Source organism: Xenopus tropicalis, chromosome 9 (genome assembly GCF_000004195.4).
Source record: "Xenopus tropicalis strain Nigerian chromosome 9, UCB_Xtro_10.0, whole genome shotgun sequence".
Classification (NCBI taxonomy): Eukaryota; Metazoa; Chordata; class Amphibia; order Anura; family Pipidae; genus Xenopus; species Xenopus tropicalis.
This window is the reverse complement of record NC_030685.2, coordinates 9216261-9239377: the sequence shown is the minus strand read 5'-3', so window position 1 is coordinate 9239377 and position 23117 is coordinate 9216261. Positions and strand designations below refer to the sequence as shown.

Genomic DNA, 23117 nt, shown 5'->3' with positions numbered 1-23117 from the left:
GAATTTTTCACCGTTTCGCGGATCTTTTGAAAGATTTGCAAATTTTTCGGCGAAGCAAAACGGAACAGATTCGCTCATCACTAATCAGCACCTCTGCATTGTGACATAGGCAACATATGATGTCATTCTATACAAATATGTATATTATTAGTTTATACAGAAAGCCATTTATTCATCATAATTTTCTATGCTTGATAAAATCACTTGAAAGGATAATCTCTGTCTTTTAATTCTTTGCCCCGGGTTCTAAGAAATCAAAGCTCTGTATTTTAAATGAAGTTACCTAGCTGATAAAAGTATAAAACTTACTTTTTCAGTTTTTATACAAATAGTGCATGTTCCATAGATCCCAATGATCAAATGTACATGTGACATGTAGGGAGCGTGTGACGTCATGCCGGGGGCGGAGCAAGGAGTCAGGAAGGAGCCGCGCGCAAAAGAGCGCACAGGGGGTCCGGGGTTGGCGTGGGCAGTGGGATATCAGGTAGCAGAGGGTACTAGCTGGAGGGACTCGAGTATAAGCCAAAGGGTTAATTTTTCAGTACATTTTGGGTGCTGAAAAACTCAGCTTATACTCAAGTATATACGGTATCTTTATTTTGATCATAGAGGTGCACAGAGCCATAATAAAGTTGATATAGTTATCCTGCAGTCACACCAAGCTGCCGTAAGTTGTCATGGAGTCACAGAAAACCATCCAAGATTTTTGGCAGATTGGGCTTTAGTAAGTACAAATATAGATAAAATGATTCTATAGACATGTATCAGTTAGTTTGAATATTACAGCCTAATGCCCATATACTGTATCAGGTCCTTATCTGATTACAAGGCCAAAGATTCTTTCGTGGCCATCCCATGAGTTACTGCAGGTACTGGCATTTGTGTATTTCCATTCTTCTTATTCGCTTCTTCTTGTTTCTGGTCTTGGTTCATGACTGCAAGAGAATTAAACTTATTATTATCTCCTTATTAGCCCAGTCAATGTCTGGATATTTGAATTCACCGATAATAAAGAAGTGACCTAGTTGTGAAGCCTCCTCCATATGTTTTAGTAGCTGGGCCCCATTCTCCCCACTTATACGGGGGGTTGTAGCAAACCAATGATAATTTTCTTTGTAACCTTTAGCCCTACTGAAATCTCTACCCAAAGGGATTCCATACCTTCCCCTTTGCTGTCCCTGTTAATTTCCATGGCTTTTTTTTCTGACTATCCATAAAAACAAACCCCTCCACCATTTTTTATCCCTTTGTCCCAAATAAAAAGAGTGTAACTACTCGCACCAGGTCTCCATGATATCCAGTTTTCCAATTTTGGCTGAAAGATCAGAGGGTGTGGCTTTGGGTTATTTACAGAAGGAACTTACTGGTAACACACGTTTGCCTTGTAGAATACATTCAAGGCTCTTCATCTTCCCCATCGTCATCATTTTATTCTCCTTCTCTTTGGGAGTGAGGATCACCAGATCCCAGGCGTAGATCCCAATTTTGGGCTGATTCATTAGGATTCTGCTTTTCTCCTCTGGGCTACTATTGTTCAGATCATCGGCTAGCACAATGACTTTCTCCTTCCCTGGGGAATAACAGGAATCATTTTTAGATTCTTCAAGTCTTATGGTACCTAGGGGCAGATTTATTAAGACACGAACGTTCGAATGAACGCTCCGAGCGTATTTGCGGCAAATCTTTCTACACTTACCCGACGTTTTTTGTATGTCCGCACAACTTTTTTGTGCGCTTGCGCAAAAAAATTGGAAAGGTTTCCCACTGTTTACAATAATTCGGTACGAAAATTTCGTGACTTTCGGATCGCCAATACGATATTATCGTGACTAATACGATTTTTTCGTAAGCATTTTCGTGATATTGGCGATCTTCAGAAATTATTGTATCCAATCCGAATTTTTCCCACTCGGGATTCGAACTCGTGTTTTAATGAATCGGCCCCCTAGACTCTATACTATTAATCCCTTAAAAAAACATTATATTATGTTGAGTGACCTACTGAAGAATCTTACAAAACAGGGCTATATATATCAGTAGTGATGAGCGAATCTGTCCTGTTTCACTTCTCCGAAAAATTCTCGAAACGACAGCAAAATTCGCGAAACGGTGAAAAATTTGTGAAACATGTTTGTCCCACGATTTTGTTGTTGCCCACGTCTTTTTTTTATGCCTGCACCCATTTTGATGCATCCGCGCCCTCTTTTGATGCAACTGTGCCCATTTTTACGCAACAACGACTTTTTTTGACACAAATTTTTTTTTGAAGTTTTGCAAAACTACTCGCCAATGGTGAAATGTGGAAATTCACTGCGAATCTATGCCTGGCAAAAAAATTAGCTCATCACTATATATCAGTAAATATTGCCCTAATACATCTTTTCCCTTGAGCCGCCATTTAGTGATGGGCTGTGTGCTCCCTCAGAGATCAGCTGACAGGAAGTGATGCAGCTCTAACTGTAACAGGAAGTAGTGTGGGAGCAAAGACAGAACTCTGACCATAAATGTTACCTAACTTTTATGTGTGGCCTTAGTTTGTTTGTGTGCACTTTGAATCGTATGATCCCAGGGGGCAGGCCCTTAGTACTCAAAATGGCAGTTTTCTATTTAGGATTACCCAATGGCACATAGTACTAAAACAGTATATTTGTATGATAATGGTTTATTGAGATAAAGCAGGGTTTTACATATGGGATATATCTTTATAGAGACCTACATTGGGGGTATTGTTTTACTTTAATCATGTGGTATGTAGATTATGACCAATGGATGCTTCTTACCCAGCTCAGTAGACATATATTCCAGCTCCTCATCATAGAGAGAGTCTTGGACATCAGTGATGTTTAATCTCCCACTTCTCTTGGTGTGATACAGGATCCCGACTGTACACTGAGAGACATCTTCCCAGAACTGCCTACGTCCATTGTTAGAGATGTGACAGGGCCTGACATCCTTTACTAAATGGCTGAACTCTGATATGAGGAGAGCTTTCAGCCAATGGTAATCACTCTCGGCAAATCGGGAGAAGATCCCAACTATCTGAGGTTTGGGCTGCTGCTTCTTTAAGGACATGGTTCCCTGCAATGCAAATGTATTATTGTAGTCATACAAGGCTTTCATATCATTCTACAACAACCAGCCCAGGCCAAAGCGCAGCCCATAGCCAACAATGCTTCCAGAACTAACATTCTACAGTAGAGAACTGGCTAAAAGATAGATTACAAAGAGTGATGATATAATGCAAAGTAGGAACTGGGGTCATTACTGAAGTCATACAAGACTTTAATATAATTATTGAAGTCATATAAGACATTAATATCATTCTACAACAACCAGCCCAGGCCAAAGCATAGCCCATAGCCAACAATGCTTCCAGAACTAATGTGCTAGAGTAGAGAACTGGCTAAAAGATAGATTACAAAGAGTGCTGATATAATGAAAAGTAGGAACTGGGGTCATTATTGAAGTCATACAAGACTTTCATATCATTCTACAACAACCAGGCCAGGCCAGAACATAGCCCATAGCCAACAATGCTTATGCCTGCTCTTCCATAACTAACGTTCTACAGTAGAGAACTGGCTAAAAGATAGATTACAAAGAGTGATGATATAATGCAAAGTAGGAACTGGGGTCTTTCCTTGGTCCTTTTTTTTATTTCTTTATAAACGGCTTTGAGGGCAGAGCTGCAAGTACTGTCTCGGTTTCTGGCAGTGCTGGGAAGTTGTGCAGGACTATAGGTTCCATGCAGGGTGTTGCCGCTTTGCAGAGAGATTTTACTAAATTAAAAGAGTGTACCCCCTTAGTGCTTACGTACAGAACATATTCAGCCCCTGGGGTTGCTGTTCTCTGCACTGAGCGCCAGATAACAAAATTGGCACTCAGTGAAGAGGGCAGTGTCAGGAGGCTTTAAAGGGACACTAAGCCCAACCGTAAAGCTGCCCCATTGCGCCCCCTAGTTCTCTATAGAAGTTGCTGAAAAACATAATTACACATGGAAACCAATTCCCCAATGAGAATTCTACTGTCCCAAAACTTAATTATAGATGCAAGAGAAGTGACCAATGAGAATGCTGATTCCCAGCACTGTGTCAGGCCCCTTGCTGGTACCTTACATATAGAGATAATGATGGCATTTTCCCGTCATTATATGGCACAGGAATCAGACATGGGGATAAAGGGACAGACTTGTTCAGTGCTGGGAAACTGTGCTTAATGCTCCCAACTCCAATTGCAGGAACAGAGAACAGGGAGCCAGATTTATACAGATCAGCTGGGATTCTCATTGGAGGATTCTTTTGCATTTCAATGCTGCCAATGCGGGCCCTAGAGAGCTGGGAAAGTTTTATTGTGCAATATTGCTTTAAGAATACAACCCTGATGTTGCTGGACTACAGCTCCCAGCATGCCTCACCCTTCATTATATGTTACATTATTCTGGGATTTGTAGTCCAGCAACAGCTAACGTTTGGTTGAGCCGCGCTGTGCAGCAGGGTTTAGTGTCCCCTTTAATAACACTCAGGGTATGGGGTAGGAGGGATGCCTATGTTCCTTCATCATACACCCCTCACTGTAAATATGCTACGGCTTTAAAAATGATTCATTTACAGATTCTAGGGCTCACTTACTAACATACTTATTGAATAAAATATCCATAGCAACCAGTTGGAAGCTAAATGTTTGCTATGGGCAACTGTACTGGTGCAGCTTGGTACCTGTGTCTGTAAATAAGCCCCTCCATGTCTTGGCAGTGGCAGGATTCTTCTCAAGTTTGTTTTGCTTTGTCCTGAGAAAACAGAAGAGGTGCTTTAATTTTTTATTTCAATGATGTCTTTATTTTACATTAGACACGGTTATAGTTCATTGGCCGCAGCCTTATAACGCGAGACTACTTTTTTCATGCTTAAAATATTAAACAGTTCCATTCTTACACTTGCAACTCTGTATTCTGGCAATTATGCAGAAAACTAATTATATATACCGGGAATCATTTACAAAGACCCATGTCAGAAATACAAGAGCATTCCCCTTAGAGCTCAATGAGGCTGCCGCAGGCCTAGCTGCACTCTGCACCTTGTACCAGAGAAAATACAGTATATTTAAAAATCCTTTCCCAAAATACACAGGCGGATAAGTAATTGTAGTTATAATTAAGCCCTTTATCCCCATGTCTGATTCCTGTGCCATATAATGACGGGAAAATGACATCATTATCTCTATATGTAAGGTACCAGCAAGGGGCCTGACACAGTGCTGGGAATCAGCATTCTCATTGGTCACTTCTCTTGCATCTATAATTAAGTTTTGGGTCAGTAGAATTCTCATTGGTGAATCGGATCCATGTGTAATTATGTTTTTCATCAACTTCTATACTTCAAACACAAGGCCGTGTTTGACCATCCAGCACGATCAATTTCCGTTTTCCTCACGTAGTAACCTATTGGCAGATTTATCAAAAAACGAGTTCAAATCCTGAATGGAAAAAATTCGGATTGGAAACGAAAATTTCTACAAATATCACAAAAATGCTTATGAAAAAATCGTATTAGTCACAATAATATTGTATTGGCGATCCAAAAGTCAAGAAATTTGGGTACCGGATGATCGTAAACAGCGGCAAAACCAATCCGATTTTTTCACTCTAAAAATATGAAAAAGTTGCGCAAGTGTCGGAAAAGTTGCGAAAGCACAAAAAAAGTAGCGCAAGTGTCAAAAAAGTCGTGCAAGGTATGATAAAGTCGTGGAAAATACGATTGGACCGATCGAACAAATGCTCGGAGCGTTCGTTTATAAGTAAATGTGCCCCTTAGTATCTTACTAAGTATCTTAATAAAAAATTTGGCCCGCAACTTAGCCTGTGTTTTAGATTTCTGCCCCCTTATGTGATTGAGTTTGATACCCCTGTTCTATAGAGAACTAGGGGGCGCAGTGGGACAGCTTTACGGTTGGGTTTACTGTCCCTTTAAGCAGATAATAACCACCCAACATATACATTCAAGCATTAAACATACAGAAACATACAGAAGGAAAAACACACTGACAAGCATAATATTTCACCAGGGATCCTCAAAAACAGCACATAGTACAAAACAACAGAGCAATTTATATCTGTCTTTTGGATATTACCTTCATTTCTTTATCTGTATGATCCTGCCGGGTCCCATCTTCTTTTCTGATGCATTCCAGTTTGCACTTAGAAAATGGTCGCTGATCCCACCAGGCCTGCACCTTCTTAGGATCTTCCACATCAGTGAGAATCACCTTTATTTTACTGGGATCTAAACAAGATGGATATTTTTGTATCATTTACACATGTGGGGACATATACCTGTTGGTTCACCCAAATGTTCCTGAACTTTAGTATAGATTCATGGGTTAAAGCATGACTTTAGTACACTAAACCCTGCTGCACTGCGCGGCTCAACCAAACGTTACTCAGCTGTTGTTGGACTACAAATCCCAGAATAATGTAACATATAATGAAGGGTGAGGCATGCTGGGAGCTGTAGTCCAGCAACATCAGGGTTGTATTCTTAAAGCAATATTGCACAATAAAACTTTCCCAGCTCTCTAGGGCCCGCATTGGCAGCATTGAAATGCAAAAGAATCCTCCAATGAGAATCCCAGCTGATCTGTATAAATCTGGCTCCCTGTTCTCTGTTCCTGCAATTGGAGTTGGGAGCATTAAGCACAGTTTCCCAGCACTGAACAAGTCTGTCCCTTTATCCCCATGTCTGATTCCTGTGTCATATAATGACGGGAAAATGCCATCATTATCTCTATATGTAAGGTACCAGCAAGGGGCCTGACACAGTGCTGGGAATCAGCATTCTCATTGGTCACTTCTCTTGCATCTATAATTAAGTTTTGGGTCAGTAGAATTCTCATTGGGGAATTGGTTTCCATGTGTAATTACGTTTTTCCTCAACTTCTATAGAGAACTAGGGGGCGCAGTGGGGCAGCTTTACGGTTGGGTTTAGTGTCCCTTTAAAGCAGGTGTAGTTTAGCAACAATAGAGATTCCTAAAGCAAAATACATATTAAAACTTTTTCAATGAGAATTCTTTCTGCTTGTTTACAATTGGTGCTCTTTTTAGGTTTATACAAACATAGCATAGAGATAGCAAGAGAAAGGTTAATTAATATGAGGGAATAAAATAAAATACAAGGGAGCGAGATAGTGAACAAGAAATAAAGGTGCCCATTGCCAAGCGAGCGGATCTTCTCCCAATATCCCCACCTACAGGTGGGCAATATCAGGGGAATTTAGGCTAATTCGATCGTTTGGCCCTGTGACGGGCATAGGCAAAGTCGGTCCGGGGCCGAAGCAGTCCCCGATCCGACTAGATTTTCTAACCTGCCCGATCGAGATGTGGCCGATTCCAGGCCAGATATCGGTCGGGCAGGCCCGTCAGTAATCCCCATACACGGGCCAATTAGCTGCTGAATCGGTCTAAGGGGCCGATATCGGTAGCTAGAATAGGCCCGTGTATGAGGACCAAAAGAATAGGTAAGAGGATAAGACGGAGAGGGATATCAGTATTAAAGAGAGCAACAAGATAGTTGAAAGGTGAGAAAATAGAACCTGGGTAAGAGGAGGAAGATGAAGAGAACATAAAGTGTGCTCTAGGTAAAGAAGGGGAGAAGAAGAGAAGATAAGGACAAAAAAGGAGCAGATAAGAAAGGTGAACCACTATAGGTAGAGAGAAATTAAAAACAAAAAAAAGCAATGGGATGGCATAAAGAGCAGAGCCAAATAGTGCACAGAAATGTAGGACAGAGAGAAGGTAAGTGGGAAGGTATGGCCCACATGTATACATTTGGTTGGGGGAGAGATAAATAGTAAAAAACAAAGTAGAAAGTATCCTAGGGCAAATACTTAAATTGAAAAGGATAAGGCTGCCCTATATTTACCATGTGTGCTGATAACATGCTCCAGATATGGAAATAAAAGCTCTATGGCCTCTTCTGATGTCCCAAAGTGACAGAATATGATAGTCGATGCCATTTCAGCAGCAAGTTTCCAATGATCGTCGTAAAGTTTCAAAAGGGATGGTCTATGACCTTCTTCAGCCATATTACTCATGAGATCTTCCATGAAACTGGAATTCATATTTTTATCAATAAAGAAGACTCTTGCTTGTTGGTTTCTCCTTTCCCCCCTAAAATAAGATACAGGAAGTCATAACATTTTCACCCAATAGTGGTAAGTGAATGCTTGGGCAAGCCTGTAATGTGATGGTAATGCGGTGGGACTACAGACTGGTTTGCTCTAATGGGACTGAAGAAGAATCCTAGTTATACTGTGCTTATAATTAGCTTATAAGGCACTGAAGGCACAAATATATTTAGCTTATTCTAATGTCATTAGATTTTCTAATGCATTCTTATTGTTCATTGGTTAAAAACGGATTTCCGTTTTGTCTGTAGTAATAAAACAGCATACCTCCCAACATTTGAAAAATGAAAAGAGGGACAAAAAGATTTGGGGCGCTCAGCACAGCAAATTTTATTGGCCACGCCCACTTTTGTGGCCACACCCCCTTTTTAAAAAAAAATACTCCTTTTATATAGATGCAATGGCGGGATCAGACGCAAATGTGCTGTACCCTCATACTGAACGACCTAAGGAAAACAATACAGCAACTCCTACATTAAAATACAAATATAGAGAGAAGGCAGTCAGTTATAAGTGAGTTATAACTATGTATCAGCTTTGCCCCCCCCCATACACAGTAGCCCCCCCCATACACAGGTGCCCAACCATACACAGTAGCCCCAATACACAGTAGCCCCCTATACACTGCCCAGCACACAAATAAAAGCAGCAGCCTCTTCTGCCTGATAAAAGACAGAGCCCCCTCAGCCCCTGACCCGCTGAGCAGGAGAGGGATGCAGCCAATGCCAATAGTTAACCCTTGCCTGTCACAAATGCTCCTCCCAGGACAATTAAACATCAAGGTAAGGCTGTGAGCTTGAGTGTAGCAGGGGAGATTCAAGAGTTAAGGGGGCGGGGCTTTATTCCCCAGAGCAGAGCAGGCACAGCAATCAATTAAATGGCAAAGCTGAAAAGCGGGACCTCTAACAGTGAATCCGGGACAGCGGGAAGTGCCATAAATATCTGGACTGTCCCGCTGAAAGCGGGACGGTTGTGAGGTATGAAACAGTACCTTGTAATTGATCTCAACTAAAATATAATTACCCCTTATTGGGGGCAGAACAGCCCTATTGGGTTTATTTAATGGTTAAATGATTCCCTTTTCTCTGTAATAATAAAACTGTACCTGTACTTGATCCCAACTAAGATATAATTACCCCTTATTGGGGCAGAACAGCCCTATTGGGTTTATTTCATGGTTAAATGATTCCCTTTTCTTTGTAATAATAAAACAGTACCTGTACTTGATCCCAACTAAGATATAATTACCCCTTATTGGGGCAGAACAGCCCTATTGGGTTTATTTAATGGTTAAATGATTCAATTTTCACTGTAATAATAAAACAGTACCTGTACTTGATCCCAACTAAGATATAATTACCCCTTATTGGGGCAGAACAGCCCTATTGGGTTTATTTAATGGTTAAATGATTCAATTTTCACTGTAGTAATAAAACAGTACCTTGTAATTGATCCCATCTAAGATATAATTACCCCTTATTGGGGCAGAACAGCCCTATTGGGTTTATTTAATGGTTAAATGATCCAATTTTCTCTGTAATAATAAAACAGTACCTGTACTTAATCCCAACTAAGATATAATTACCCCTTATTGGGGCAGAACAGCCCTATTGGGTTTATTTCATGGTTAAATGATTCCCTTTTCTCTGTAATAATAAAACAGTACCTGTACTTGATCCCAACTAAGATATAATTACCCCTTATTGGGGCAGAACAGCCCTATTGGGTTTATTTCATGGTTAAATGATTCCCTTTTCTCTGTAATAATAAAACAGTACCTGTACTTGATCCCAACTAAGATATAATTACCCCTTATTGGGGCAGAACAGCCCTATTGGGTTTATTTAATGGTTAAATGATTCCCTTTTCTCTGTAATAATAAAACAGTCCCTGTACTTGATCCCAACTAAGATATAATTACCCCTTATTGGGGGCAGAACAGCCCTATTGGGTTTATTTAATGGTTAAATGATTCCCTTTTCTCTGTAATAATAAAACAGTACCTGTACTTGATCCCAACTAAGATATAATTACCCCTTATTGGGGGCAGAACAGCCCTATTGGGTTTATTTAATGGTTAAATGATTCCCTTTTCTCTGTAATAATAAAACAGTACCTGTATTTGATCCCAACTAAGATATAAACAATCCTTATTGGATGCAAAACAATCCTATTGGGTTTAATGAATGTTTATTAATTTTTTAGTAGACTTAAGGTATGGAGATCCAAATTACAGAAAGACCCCTTATCCGGAATACCCTTGGTCCTGAGTATTCTGGATAATGTGTCCTATACCTGTATTTATGGTGTCAGGGTCCCTTCAGCAGTTCAGCCAAAGAGAGGCTTTTGCCAGTTACAGGATAACCACTCTAGTCTTACCGCTGCTCCAATGATAGCTCCTCATTTCTATCATGTGACTCTGTATCCCATTGTTCAGATAAATTCTTAGCTGTATTTATATACGTGAGAGTGGCGATCGTTTCCCGATAACATTCTGCCGTGGGACTGATGGAGGCTATCATGACCACCTTGCACTTCTCTCCCACAAAGTCTGAGAAAAGCCAGGGGAGCACAGGGTCACTGTAGGGTACAGATAGGTCAGCAGAGGGCACATAATTACTACAGTCTTCCTGCCCTCCATCCCTACACACTGGTCTGGGTATTCTCCCACTACCTTCTATGTCCACCAGGCTCACCCTAATGCACCGCCCCATAGAGGTACCCGACCCAGAATCCTTATAAATTCTAAAAAGAGTACAAATTGTATAGGACAGGCTGCTTTGTGCTCCATCCATGCTGGGGGAAGGACTTGTGGTTGCGGTTGTGCTTCTACATTTGGTTCCCATTTTCAGAATTTCTTTGAAATCAGCTGGGTTTATAACAACATGCTGGGAAGTTCCATCCCTATAGGCATTTAATTCTCTCTGTTGACAAACCTTAAACACTCTGGCTTCCCCACTTGGTGATAGGAGATCCCTGACCTCTCCGCTGTATATCTGCATAAAAGAGACCTTCACGATGAATGACGTGCCGCCATCTTGCTCACCAGTAAACAAACCCTTGCAGATCTCCGAGGCCAAACCTTGCAGTTTGCCCATTTCAGACAATGGTTCTCCGGACACTCTCTGCCCCACGGCACAAATACAAGAGTTGCATCCCTGAGAGATGTTCTTCTGGATTTCCTTCCCAAGCTCCTTGAGTATTTCATCCTCTGCATCATTTTCAGTAACAGCCTGGAAACAATGATCAAACTCAAATTCCTCTCCATGATCTTCTTCCTTGGAACCTTGATGAGGATCCCGCAGGATAATCTGCTTGTTTTTCACTTGTACAACACGGGCAGAATTCTCCCTCTGGATCCCTGGGATCACAGTCACAAACACTTTCATTTTCAGCTCTTTTGTTGGAAGAACCAAAGCAGCTGAGCTTTGTCTCCCTTGTAGCCTGGAACCAAATTGCTAGCTCTTGGGCATGCGTAGATGTGTCCCTCCTAGGCTCCAAGCATAGGAATACGAGGACAAAGAGGAAGATCAGTACAGAACACCGCAGTATCTAAGTTTGACTCAGAGGCAAAGAGTTTCAACAGGAAGGAGAAAAAAATTCTTCAGTTATGAAAGCCCGAGATATACTTCCTGCTGTGCAAAGGCAGAAATCATGTTCTCACAGCCTATCACATAGTCCAGACTCAAGTACGGCCAACAATAGTGTATAGACACGTTCTTAGTTCACCCACAGACTAATTAAAGGGACACTAAACCCTGCTGCACAGCACTACTCAACCAAACGTTACTCAGCTGTTGCTGGACTACAAATCCCAGAATAATGTAACATATAATGAAGGGTGAGGCATGCTGGGAGCTGTAGTCCAGCAACATCAGGGCTGTATTCTTAAAGCAATATTGCACAATAAAACTTTCCCAGCTCTCTAGGGCCCGCATTGGCAGCATTGAAATGCAAAAGAATCCTCCAATGAGAATCCCAGCTGATCTGTATAAATCTGGCTCCCTGTTCTCTGTTCCTGCAATTGGAGTTGGGAGCATTAAGCACAGTTTCCCAGCACTGAACAAGTCTGTCCACACCATATGACATGTCTCTCTGTTCCCAGTCTCACCTTGTCCACCCCTATGTCTCTTTGTTATGAACCTCAGCATGGTTTTCCACCAGCCTCCTATGCAGTACAGGTGTCGGACCCCTTCTCCAGAAATTGATCCAGAAAGTTCTGAATTATGGGAAGGCTATCTACCATAGACTCCACTGTAATCAAATAATTCACATTTTTAAAAATGGTTTCCTTTTTCTCTGTAATAATAAAACAGTACCTGTACTTGATCCCAACTAAGATATAATTACCCCTTATTGGGGCAGAACAGCCCTATTGGGTTTATTTAATGGTTAAATGATTCCCTTTTCTCTGTAATAATAAAACAGTACCTGTACTTGATCCCAACTAAGATATAATTACCCCTTATTGGGGCAGAACAAGCCTATTGGGTTTATTTAATGGTTAAATGATTCCATTTTCTCTGTAATAATAAAACAGTACCTGTACTTGATCCCAACTAAGATATAATTACCCCTTATTGGGGCAGAACAGCCCTATTGGGTTTATTTAATGGTTAAATGATTCCCTTTTCTCTGTAATAATAAAACAGTACCTGTACTTGATCCCAACTAAGATATAATTACCCCTTATTGGGGCAGAACAGCCCTATTGGGTTTATTTAATGGTTAAATGATTCCCTTTTCTCTGTAATAATAAAACAGTACCTGTACTTGATCCCAACTAAGATATAATTACCCCTTATTGGGGCAGAACAGCCCTATTGGGTTTATTTAATGGTTAAATGATTCCCTTTCCTCTGTAATAATAAAACAGTACCTATACTTGATCCCAACTAAGATATAATTACCCCTTATTGGGGGCAGAACAGCCCTATTGGGTTTATTTAATGGTTAAATGATTCCCTTTTCTCTGTAATAATAAAACAGTACCTGTACTTGATCCCAACTAAGATATAATTACCCCTTATTGGGGCAGAACAGCCCTATTGGGTTTATTTGCATGGTTAAATGATTCCCTTTCTCTCTGTAAATAATTAAAACAGTACCTGTACTTGATCCCAACTAAGATATAATTAATCCTTATTGGGGGCAGAACAGCCCTATTGGGTTTATTTAATGGTTAAATGATTCCCTTTTCTCTGTAATAATAAAACAGTACCTGTACTGATCCCAACTAAGATATAATTACCCCTTATTGGGGGCAGAACAGCCCTATTGGGTTATTTAATGGTTAAATGATTCCCTTTCTCTGTAATATAAAACCAGTACTGTACTTGATCCAACTAAGATATAATTACCCCTTATTGGGGCAGAACAGCCCTATTGGGTTTATTTCATGGTTAAATGATTTCCCTTTTCTCTGTAATAATAAAACAGTACCTGTACTTGATCCAACTAAGATATAATTACCCCTATTGGGGCAGAACAGCCCCTATTGGGTTTATTTAATGTTAAATGATTCCCTTTCTCAGTGTAATAATAAAACAGTACCTGTACTTGATCCCAACTAAGATATAATTACCCCTTATTGGGGGCAGAACAGTCTTATTGGGTTTATTTCATGGTTAAATAATTACCCCATATCTGGGAAAACCCCAGGTAACATGTGGCAAAATACACAACAGCTGTAATATTGTTTCTCTCTTTACTGAATCTTTAGACTATGGAAAGACTGGGGTGGGTCCCATTCACTTGCCTTCCCGGCATCTGAGTCAAAACGAAACTAAAATATTTCAAGTAGAATAATCAGAGCTGAAGCTGAGAGGATCTAACGGAGCTTGTTAGGAGAGACCCAGCCATGGAGCCAGAGCAGATGAAGGAGTACATTAAGGATTTCAGCCTGGATAACTGCGCCCTAGGGAATCAGGGCTATACCAGGGTCCTACTGCAGCTGTTTGGCTACGCAGGTCACGGCAAATCCTCCTTCATTAACTCCTGTAAGTACATCATGGACGCCGCCGAATACACGGAATATGCAAAAGTCGCCGATTCCAGCAAAGGGCCCCGAGACAATGATGAGAAATCCTATCAGCTGGCAGACAATGTGACTCTGGTGGATAACAGAGGGGGCGGCGAAGATGAACAAGATGGAGACGGGAGAAATCTACCTCCAGCTGGGTATGTGAGATGATAGTTCAACCTCTGGTTGGAATTGGTACTACAATATTGATTGTCCATAACTGCTAAGGGAGAGGGCTGAAGTCAGTGTTCATTGAAGTAGTTTACTCCAGCAAGGAAGCGTTAAAGGTGCCCCCCCTAGTTTTGCTATAGAAGTTGCCAAAAAACATAATTATAGATTATAGATAAAACTTCAATATAAATGCAAACAAATTGACCAATAAACCCAACCTGTAAAGCTGCCCCACGGCGCCTCCTAGTTCTCTATAGAAGTTGATGCAAAACGTAATTACACATGGAAAACCGATTCTACTGACCCCAAAACTTAATTATAGATGCAAGAGAAGTGACCAATGAGAATGCTGATTCCCAGCACTGTGTCAGGCCCCTTGCTGGTACCTTACATATAGAGATAATGATGTCATTTTCCCGTCATTATATGGCACAGGAATCAGACATGGGGATAAAGGACAGACTTGTTCAGTGCTGGGAAACTGTGCTTAATGCTCCCAACTCCAATTGCAGGAACAGAGAACAGGGAGCCAATTTATACAGATCAGCTGGGATCTCATTGGAGGATTATGTTGCCATATTAAATTGGCCCTGGGGGCTGGGTTCACACACAGGCACATAATGAGCAAACTGGGGCACTAAGTACCATTTGCACGTTATTGACACAACAGGGCCGCCCACACTGTGGAGCCCCTCCTGTTGCTGGGGGCATAGTGCCCATTAGGAGCATTTTGGCAGCAAAATGGTATTGTTTCCCCCAACCAGAGTGTGGGCTCTATTAATCTGCACTTCCAGTGGGGCAAACAATTTCCACTGATAGGTGCCCAGCTAGAGTGTTTTAACCTTTATGAGAACTGAAACTTACTTTGCTCGCAACATTACTTGGTATATCACAACCGGTTTGTTTCCGGCAAATAAAAACGTTTTCTGCAAGGTAGTGGGTCTGTGCAAAGGTTCCCCTGTTTATAGAATGTTGTTTGGCCTACATGCTGTCTAACACAGTTTGGCCTCTCCCCAAGTTTGTAAGGCGGCCCATAAATCCCCATGCTCCTGGCTTTGTTTTAAACTATTATTGTAGGTTTTAATAATGGTCCTATAGATCAGTGAATTTCAACCTTTTTTGGGCAAAGGCACACTTGTTTCATGAAAAAAATCACAAGGCACACCACCATTAGAAAATGTTAAAAAATTTAACTCTGTGCCCAGCAGCAGTGCCCCCCTAGTACATTGGTGCCAAGAGCAGTGCCCCCCTAGTACATTGGTGCCAAGAGCAGTGCCCCCCTAGTACATTGGTGCCAAGAGCAGTGCCCCCCTAGTACATTGGTGCCAAGAGCAGTGCCCCCCTAGTACATTGGTGCCAAGAGCAGTGCCCCCTAGTACATTGGTGCCAAGAGCAGTGCCCCCCTAGTACATTGGTGCCCAGCAGCAGTGCCCCCCTAGTACATTGGTGCCAAGAGCAGTGCCCCCCTAGTACATTGGTGCCAAGAGCAGTGCCCCCCTAGTACATTGGTGCCAAGAGCAGTGCCCCCCTAGTACATTGGTGCCCAGCAGCAGTGCCCCCTAGTACATTGGTGCCAAGAGCAGTGCCCCCCTAGTACATTGGTGCCAAGAGCAGTGCCCCCCTAGTACATTGGTGCCAAGAGCAGTGCCCCCCTAGTACATTGGTGCCCAGCAGCAGTGCCCCCTAGTACATTGGTGCCAAGAGCAGTGCCCCCCTAGTACATTGGTGCCAAGAGCAGTGCCCCCCTAGTACATTGGTGCCAAGAGCAGTGCCCCCCTAGTACATTAGTGCCAAGAGCAGTGCCCCCCTAGTACATTGGTGCCAAGAGCAGTGCCCCCTAGTACATTGGTGCCCTGCCTACGGCACACCAGGCAACATCTCGCGGCACACTAGTGTGCCGCGGAACAGTGGTTGAAAAACGCTGCTATAGATATCAAAGGTGAGAGTAAGATGATACATCAATGACATGGTGGTTAGGTTGTTGTATTTGTTTTTGAGTGCAGGTATCTGATTTGTTATCTGGAATGGTTGTAACTTTTTAAAAAAGATTTTCTTTCCTTGTACTCGATCCCAAATGAGATATAATAAATCCATATTGGAAGGAGAACAATCCTATTAATATTCAAAAGAATCCTCCAATGAGAATCCCAGCTGATCTGTATAAATCTGGCTCCCTGTTCTCTGTTCCTGCAATTGGAGTTGGGAGCATTAAGCACAGTTTCCCAGCACTGAACAAGTCTGTCCCTTTATCCCCATGTCTGATTCCTGTGCCATATAATGACGGGAAAATGACATCATTATCTCTATATGTAAGGTACCAGCAAGGGGCCTGACACAGTGCTGGGAATCAGCATTCTCATTGGTCACTTCTCTTGCATCTATAATTACATTTTGCAACAGTAGAATTCTCATTGGTCAATTGGTAATAAAAGGGCATCAGATGATCAGATGGGATTTTCATTGGAGGATTATTTTGCATATTAATTAGCCCTGGAGGGCCAATTATAATTCAGAGTTACATTAAGCTTATCTTTAACAAAAGTATGCTGTAGGTCACATCGGTTTGTGTGTTTGGATCCACAGCATGTTCTAAAATCGAAATCATCCAATTAAGTCATTAATTAGGAGGTGCAAATTTGTTTTTTGCAGGAAACTTCTTACCATTGGATGAACCTGTCACATGGCAAACAGGATTTGAGGATATGCTGAGTAAAGTCTTAGTTTCTGAGGGGCAGGATCGTAGCAACGACTTTATTGTTCCGATATTTGTGTACAGGTAAGGGACTTTAACACATCTCAGATATACAGTTGTTTTACTGTATGATCTCAAAAATATTTTTAGATATTGCTTTCTATAGCTATTACATAGTTTTATAGGGTTGAAATAACACCAGAGTCCATCAAGTTCAACCCTTCTAAGTAATCTAAATCAACGCAAAAGTTTTTTAGTGAAAAAAACAGACATTTATTGGCTCAGAAGATTTAACACAAATTCAAAAAAACATAAGCCATACTATACCACAGTGGAAAGGAAAACCCAGTGCCTCATGGTACCCACTCTCCTTCCTAACGCGTTTTGCACCATTGGGTGCTTCATCAGAGGAAGTGTGGTGTGAACATGTCACTTCCTTTTTATACCCTAAAGGTGTTAATTTTATACATATTCCAGGGCCACCATTAGAGCCCTGCAGCAAGCACATACTATATATAACCTTTATGAATACATCACACAGGGTTCACAAAGTGGCCCCAAATTCAGCACAATTAATAACAAATAACTAAAAAAGTGAAACACCTATCAAAATATGTTGTCAAAAAGTATTTGTTAACAAAGAAGAATTTTTATAAATACATAAACTAAATTGAAATAAACATACATATACTAATGCATCTAAACAGTTCTAAGCCCATAAACGTATGTATAAATCACACAATTGGATTATATAGCATATATAAATATATACCCAAATCACTATCACAAAAACTTTTTTATTATTATTATTTATGTTTTATCATTGCGCGTCAGAAATATCCAAACTGTGATAACAGTTGAATATCCTCATACCATTCTTTATATCTGCTTACTGCTAAACACACAATCAGATATTACTGAGGCGCAACAAATTCCCATACATTAAAATGCAACAATACACAATCTTTAATACAAAATTAAAACCGTTCTTAAATTTAAATCAATTAAAACTAGGGTATGTAATACCTTATTACATGAGAAAGACCCTGACCAGTAAGAAACTATATAGTCCATGCAGATCTATTTCATACAACATATTAAAAAATTCCATTTGTAGCCTATTTCCAAGTTGAAACCAGGAATGGTTTCAATTCAAATTTTGTGTTCATTCCCCTCGGTATAACAGTGTCTAGTGTGAATATCCATTTGGACTCTAATCTCAGAAGTTTAGTGACAGGATTCCCCTCACCTTTCTCATCAATTTTATCTATTCCAAACATATTGAATTTCATCAATTGCCCATTGTGCACACATTCAAAATGCTTAAAAAGGGGGTTATCGCTTTCCTTGCTTTCTAACCCTCGCAAATGTTCTCCCAATCTTATTCTCAGCTGTCTTATAGTTCTTCCTATATACATAGATCCACATTCACATTGCAAACAATAAATAACAAATTGTGTTTGGCACGAAATATAAGTCTCAATTTTATATTGCTTATCAGTATTTTTACTTAAAAAAGTTTTGACATTACCACTATATTTGCAAGATTTGCATCGTTTGCAAGGAAAAAAATCTTTTACATCTCCCAACCAAGACACACTGTTTCTCTTTTTCTTTTTTGTTGTTAATTTATTAGGGGCAACAATACCCGCTATTGACTTAGCCTTCCTGCTTACTACTCCAGGCTTGATGTTTAAATTCTTTAGCACAGGATCAACCTGCAAAATATTCCAGTATCTTTTTACTACTTTAGAAACTTGATCATACTGAACACCAAAATCGAGAATGCATCTTATTTCATCTTTCTTTTCAATTTTGACAAATTTATTTTTGTTTTTATTTTTATCTCCCTTAGTGCTCCAACTCTTTTCTCTTAAGTCATTATAATATATATATATATATATAAAAACAGTGATTTGCAGATGGCATTGCAGAGAATAAATGACTTTTATGTATTATGTATAATGAGTTTATGTATTTATAAAAATTCTTCTTTGTTAACAAATACTTTTTGACAACATATTTTGATAGGTGTTTCACTTTTTTAGTTATTTGTTATTAATTGTGCTGAATTTGGGGCCACTTTGTGAACCCTGTGTGATGTATTCATAAAGGTTATATATAGTATGTGCTTGCTGCAGGGCTCTAATGGTGGCCCTGGAATATGTATAAAATTAACACCTTTAGGGTATAAAAAGGAAGTTACATGTTCACACCACACTTCCTCTGATGAAGCACCCAATGGTGCGAAACGCGTTAGGAAGGAGAGTGGGTACCATGAGGCACTGGGTTTTCCTTTCCACTGTGGTATAGTATGGCTTATGTTTTTTTGAATTTGTGTTAAATCTTCTGAGCCAATAAATGTCTGTTTTTTTCACTAAAAAACTTTTGCGTTGATTTAAATTATTTAATATTCAGGACCTTTTGGTGAATTTAACTTAAGTTTTTCTGCTCAATTTAATTTTTTCCTTCTAAGTAATCCCAGCACCCACACCCTATACTTACCTATCTATCCACTCACATACAGACCCATACTGACCTATCCACTCACATACAGACCCATACTGACCTATCTATCCACTCACATACAGACCCATACTGACCTATCCACTCACATACAGACCCATACTGACCTATCCACTCACATACAGACCCATACTGACCTATCTATCCACTCACATACAGACCCACACTGACCTATCCACTCACATACACACCCATACTGACCTATCTATCCACTCACATACAGACCCATACTGACCTATCCACTCACATACAGACCCACACTGACCTATCTATACACTCACATACAGACCCACACTGACCCATCTATCCCCTCCCATACAGACCCATACTTGACCTATCTATCCACTCACATACCGACCCATACTGACCTATCTATCCACCTCACATACAGACCCACACTGACCTATCTATTCACTCACATACAGACCCCCTTACTGACCTATCTATCCACTCACATACAGACCCACACTGACCTATCCACTCACATACAGACCCACACTGACCTATCTATCCACTCACATACAGACCCATACTGACCTATCCACTCACATACAGACCCATACTGACCTATCTATCCACTCACATACAGACCCACACTGACCTATCCACTCACATACAGACCCACACTGACCTATCCACTCACATACAGACCCACACTGACCTATCCACTCACATACAGACCCACACTGACCTATCCACTCACATACAGACCCACACTGACCTATCTATCCACTCACATACAGACCCACACTGACCTATCCACTCACATACAGACCCACACTGACCTATCCACTCACATACAGACCCACACTGACCTATCCACTCACATACAGACCCACACTGACCTATCCACTCACATACAGACCCACACTGACCTATCTATCCACTCACATACAGACCCACACTGACCTATCCACTCACATACAGACCCACACTGACCTATCTATCCACTCACATACAGACCCACACTGACCTATCTATCCACTCACATACAGACCCACACTGACCTATCTATCCACTCACATACAGACCCACACTGACCTATCTATCCACTCACATACAGACCCACACTGACCTATCTATCCACTCACATACAGACCCACACTGACCTATCCACTCACATACAGACACCCAATACGACTAAAACAGAGGCGGGGAACTTGACAAACATCTTCTGCTACATACAATGCCTTTAAACATCTGTACCCACGGCAGTTCAGACCTTCAACACATCCATTCATCGCACCAACAAGTAAACACCTGTTTGAAAGTCATGAAACTGGTAATCCTCAAAGTAACCAAGCACACACCTCTGGAGTTTCAGATGCACTTCTGAAAGATTTCACATAGTGCATTGTGATGGCATTAGTGGAAGAGTATATAGCTGAGACTTCCATACAGTCAGTTGAACGAAAAGCTGCTCGGAAGTAGTTGAAAACTCTTCAATGATACTAAACAAGTCCAGCTTTCAATTATTTAATAGAATATACATACGTACTCTACACATACCAAGACTATCTATCCACTCACATACAGACCCAATACTGAACCTATCTTGCTCTCACATACAGACCCATCGACCTAATCTATCCACGCCTACAGACCACTCCTGACCTATTAATCCACTCAATACAGACCCAACTGACCTACCCACACAGAAACACTACTGACCATCTACTCACATACAGACCCACACTGACCTATCTTCCCTCACATACAGACCACAACTGACCTATCTCACTCACTATACAGACCACACACTACCATCTATCCACCACATACAGACTCATACTACTACCTATCACTCACATCACAGTGCACAGTATGCCACTCCATACCACTCGACCTATCTATCCACCACATAGCCACAGACCTTCACCACATAGACCAACTGACTATCCACTCACATACAGACCCACATGACTCTATACTCACATACAGAACCCAACAGACCTACACTACTCACTCCCATCAGACCCACACTGGACCACTATCCACTCACATACAGACCCACACTGACACTAAACCAACTCACAATAACAGACCCACACTGACTAATCTCACAACTACACATACAGCCCATACTAACCTATTATCGCACTCACATACAGACCCATCACTGCTAAACACTATACCAACAGCCCACTACTGACACTAACCACTCACATACAGACCCATCACTGGACCATCCACTCAACAAAACAATGACCTTACCTCGATCCAATCACATACAGACACACCACTAGACCTATCCCTCACATACACCATACTGACCGATCCACCTCACATACAGACCACACTGACCTCATTCATACACCAGAAGCCATCAGACCCATAACATTGGGTGACTATTAGCCATCACGAGAGAGTGACCTCTATCACTAACTATACAGAACCATACTGACCTACCCATCTACCACCCATACAGACCATACGGACCTAAACGCCTATCCACTCACATACAAGACACCATACCATGAGTACTCTATCCACATCACATACAAGACGCCACACTGACCACTATCCACATCACATACAGACCCACATGACTACTCACTCACCACATACAGACCACCCAACACAAAACTAACACAACAGATAACCCCCATACTGCACAATAGTCCACTCAAACACACAACATACTGATAACAGAGCGGGGGCTCGACACCATCGTCTGCTAACATACAATGCTTTCATACATCTGTACTCCGGCATATTCAAGACTCTGAGAGAGACATACATTCATGCGCAACTCTACACAAGTAACACCTTTGAAGATGGTGTGCATGATACTTGGCGTAATCCTTTCAAAGTAACACAGCATCACACCTCTGTGCAGTTATCAAGATACCTTTCTGGAAGAGTATACTAGTGCATTGTGATGGATTAGTGGAAGAGTATATAGTGAGGACTTCCATACCATCAGTTGAACTGAAGAAGCCTGCTCGATGAGTAGTGAAAGTTTCATGATTACTAAACATCCAGTTGCTTCAATTTATTATACTAGAGACATACTGACCTATCTATCCAATCTCACATACAGACCACACTGACCTATCTATCACTCACATACACCCACACTGACCATCATCCCTCACATACAGACCCACACTGACCTATCTACACTCACATACAGACCCACAACTGACCTATTCCCACTCACATACAGACCCACACTGACCTATCTACCACTCACATACAGACCACACTGACTATCTTACTCATCCACGTCACATACAGACCCACAACTGAACCTATCTATACACTCACATACAGACCCACACGACCTATCATATCCACTCACATACAGACCCACACTGACTATCTATCCACTCACATACAGACCCACACTGACCTTCTATACACTCACATACAGACCACACGACCTGACTATCCACTCACATACAGACCCATACTGACCTATATCATACAACCACATACAGACCCACGACCTAACTACCCTCACATACAGACCACAACGACCTATTTACCACCATACAGACCCACACTGACCTATCTATCACTCAC

General features: G+C 41.1%; 2 protein-coding genes across 2 annotated transcripts in view; one reads left to right on the top strand and one right to left on the bottom strand.

Annotated features, from left to right (window-relative positions):
• Positions 1-41: 41 nt before the first annotated feature.
• Positions 42-11969, bottom strand: LOC116407755 (kinesin-like protein KIF13A). Its single transcript, XM_031893734.1, has 6 exons — positions 10558-11969; positions 7914-8161; positions 6127-6278; positions 2781-3078; positions 1365-1570; positions 42-935 (listed from the first exon to the last, which is right to left on the bottom strand). Exons 1-6 carry the CDS (start codon positions 11565-11567, stop codon positions 930-932), a joined length of 1920 nt encoding a protein of 639 aa, XP_031749594.1. The 5' UTR covers positions 11568-11969; the 3' UTR covers positions 42-929.
• Positions 11970-14312: 2343 nt separating this feature from the next.
• The window catches only part of LOC101733530, a 60877-nt gene continuing 52072 nt past the window's right edge, over positions 14313-23117 (top strand). Inside the window, exons 1-2 of the mRNA XM_004918170.4 lie at positions 14313-14358; positions 17021-17147. Coding sequence (XP_004918227.3) covers positions 14319-14358; positions 17021-17147 — 167 coding nt within the window. The 5' untranslated portion in view covers positions 14313-14318. The remainder of the gene's footprint in view (positions 14359-17020; positions 17148-23117) is intronic.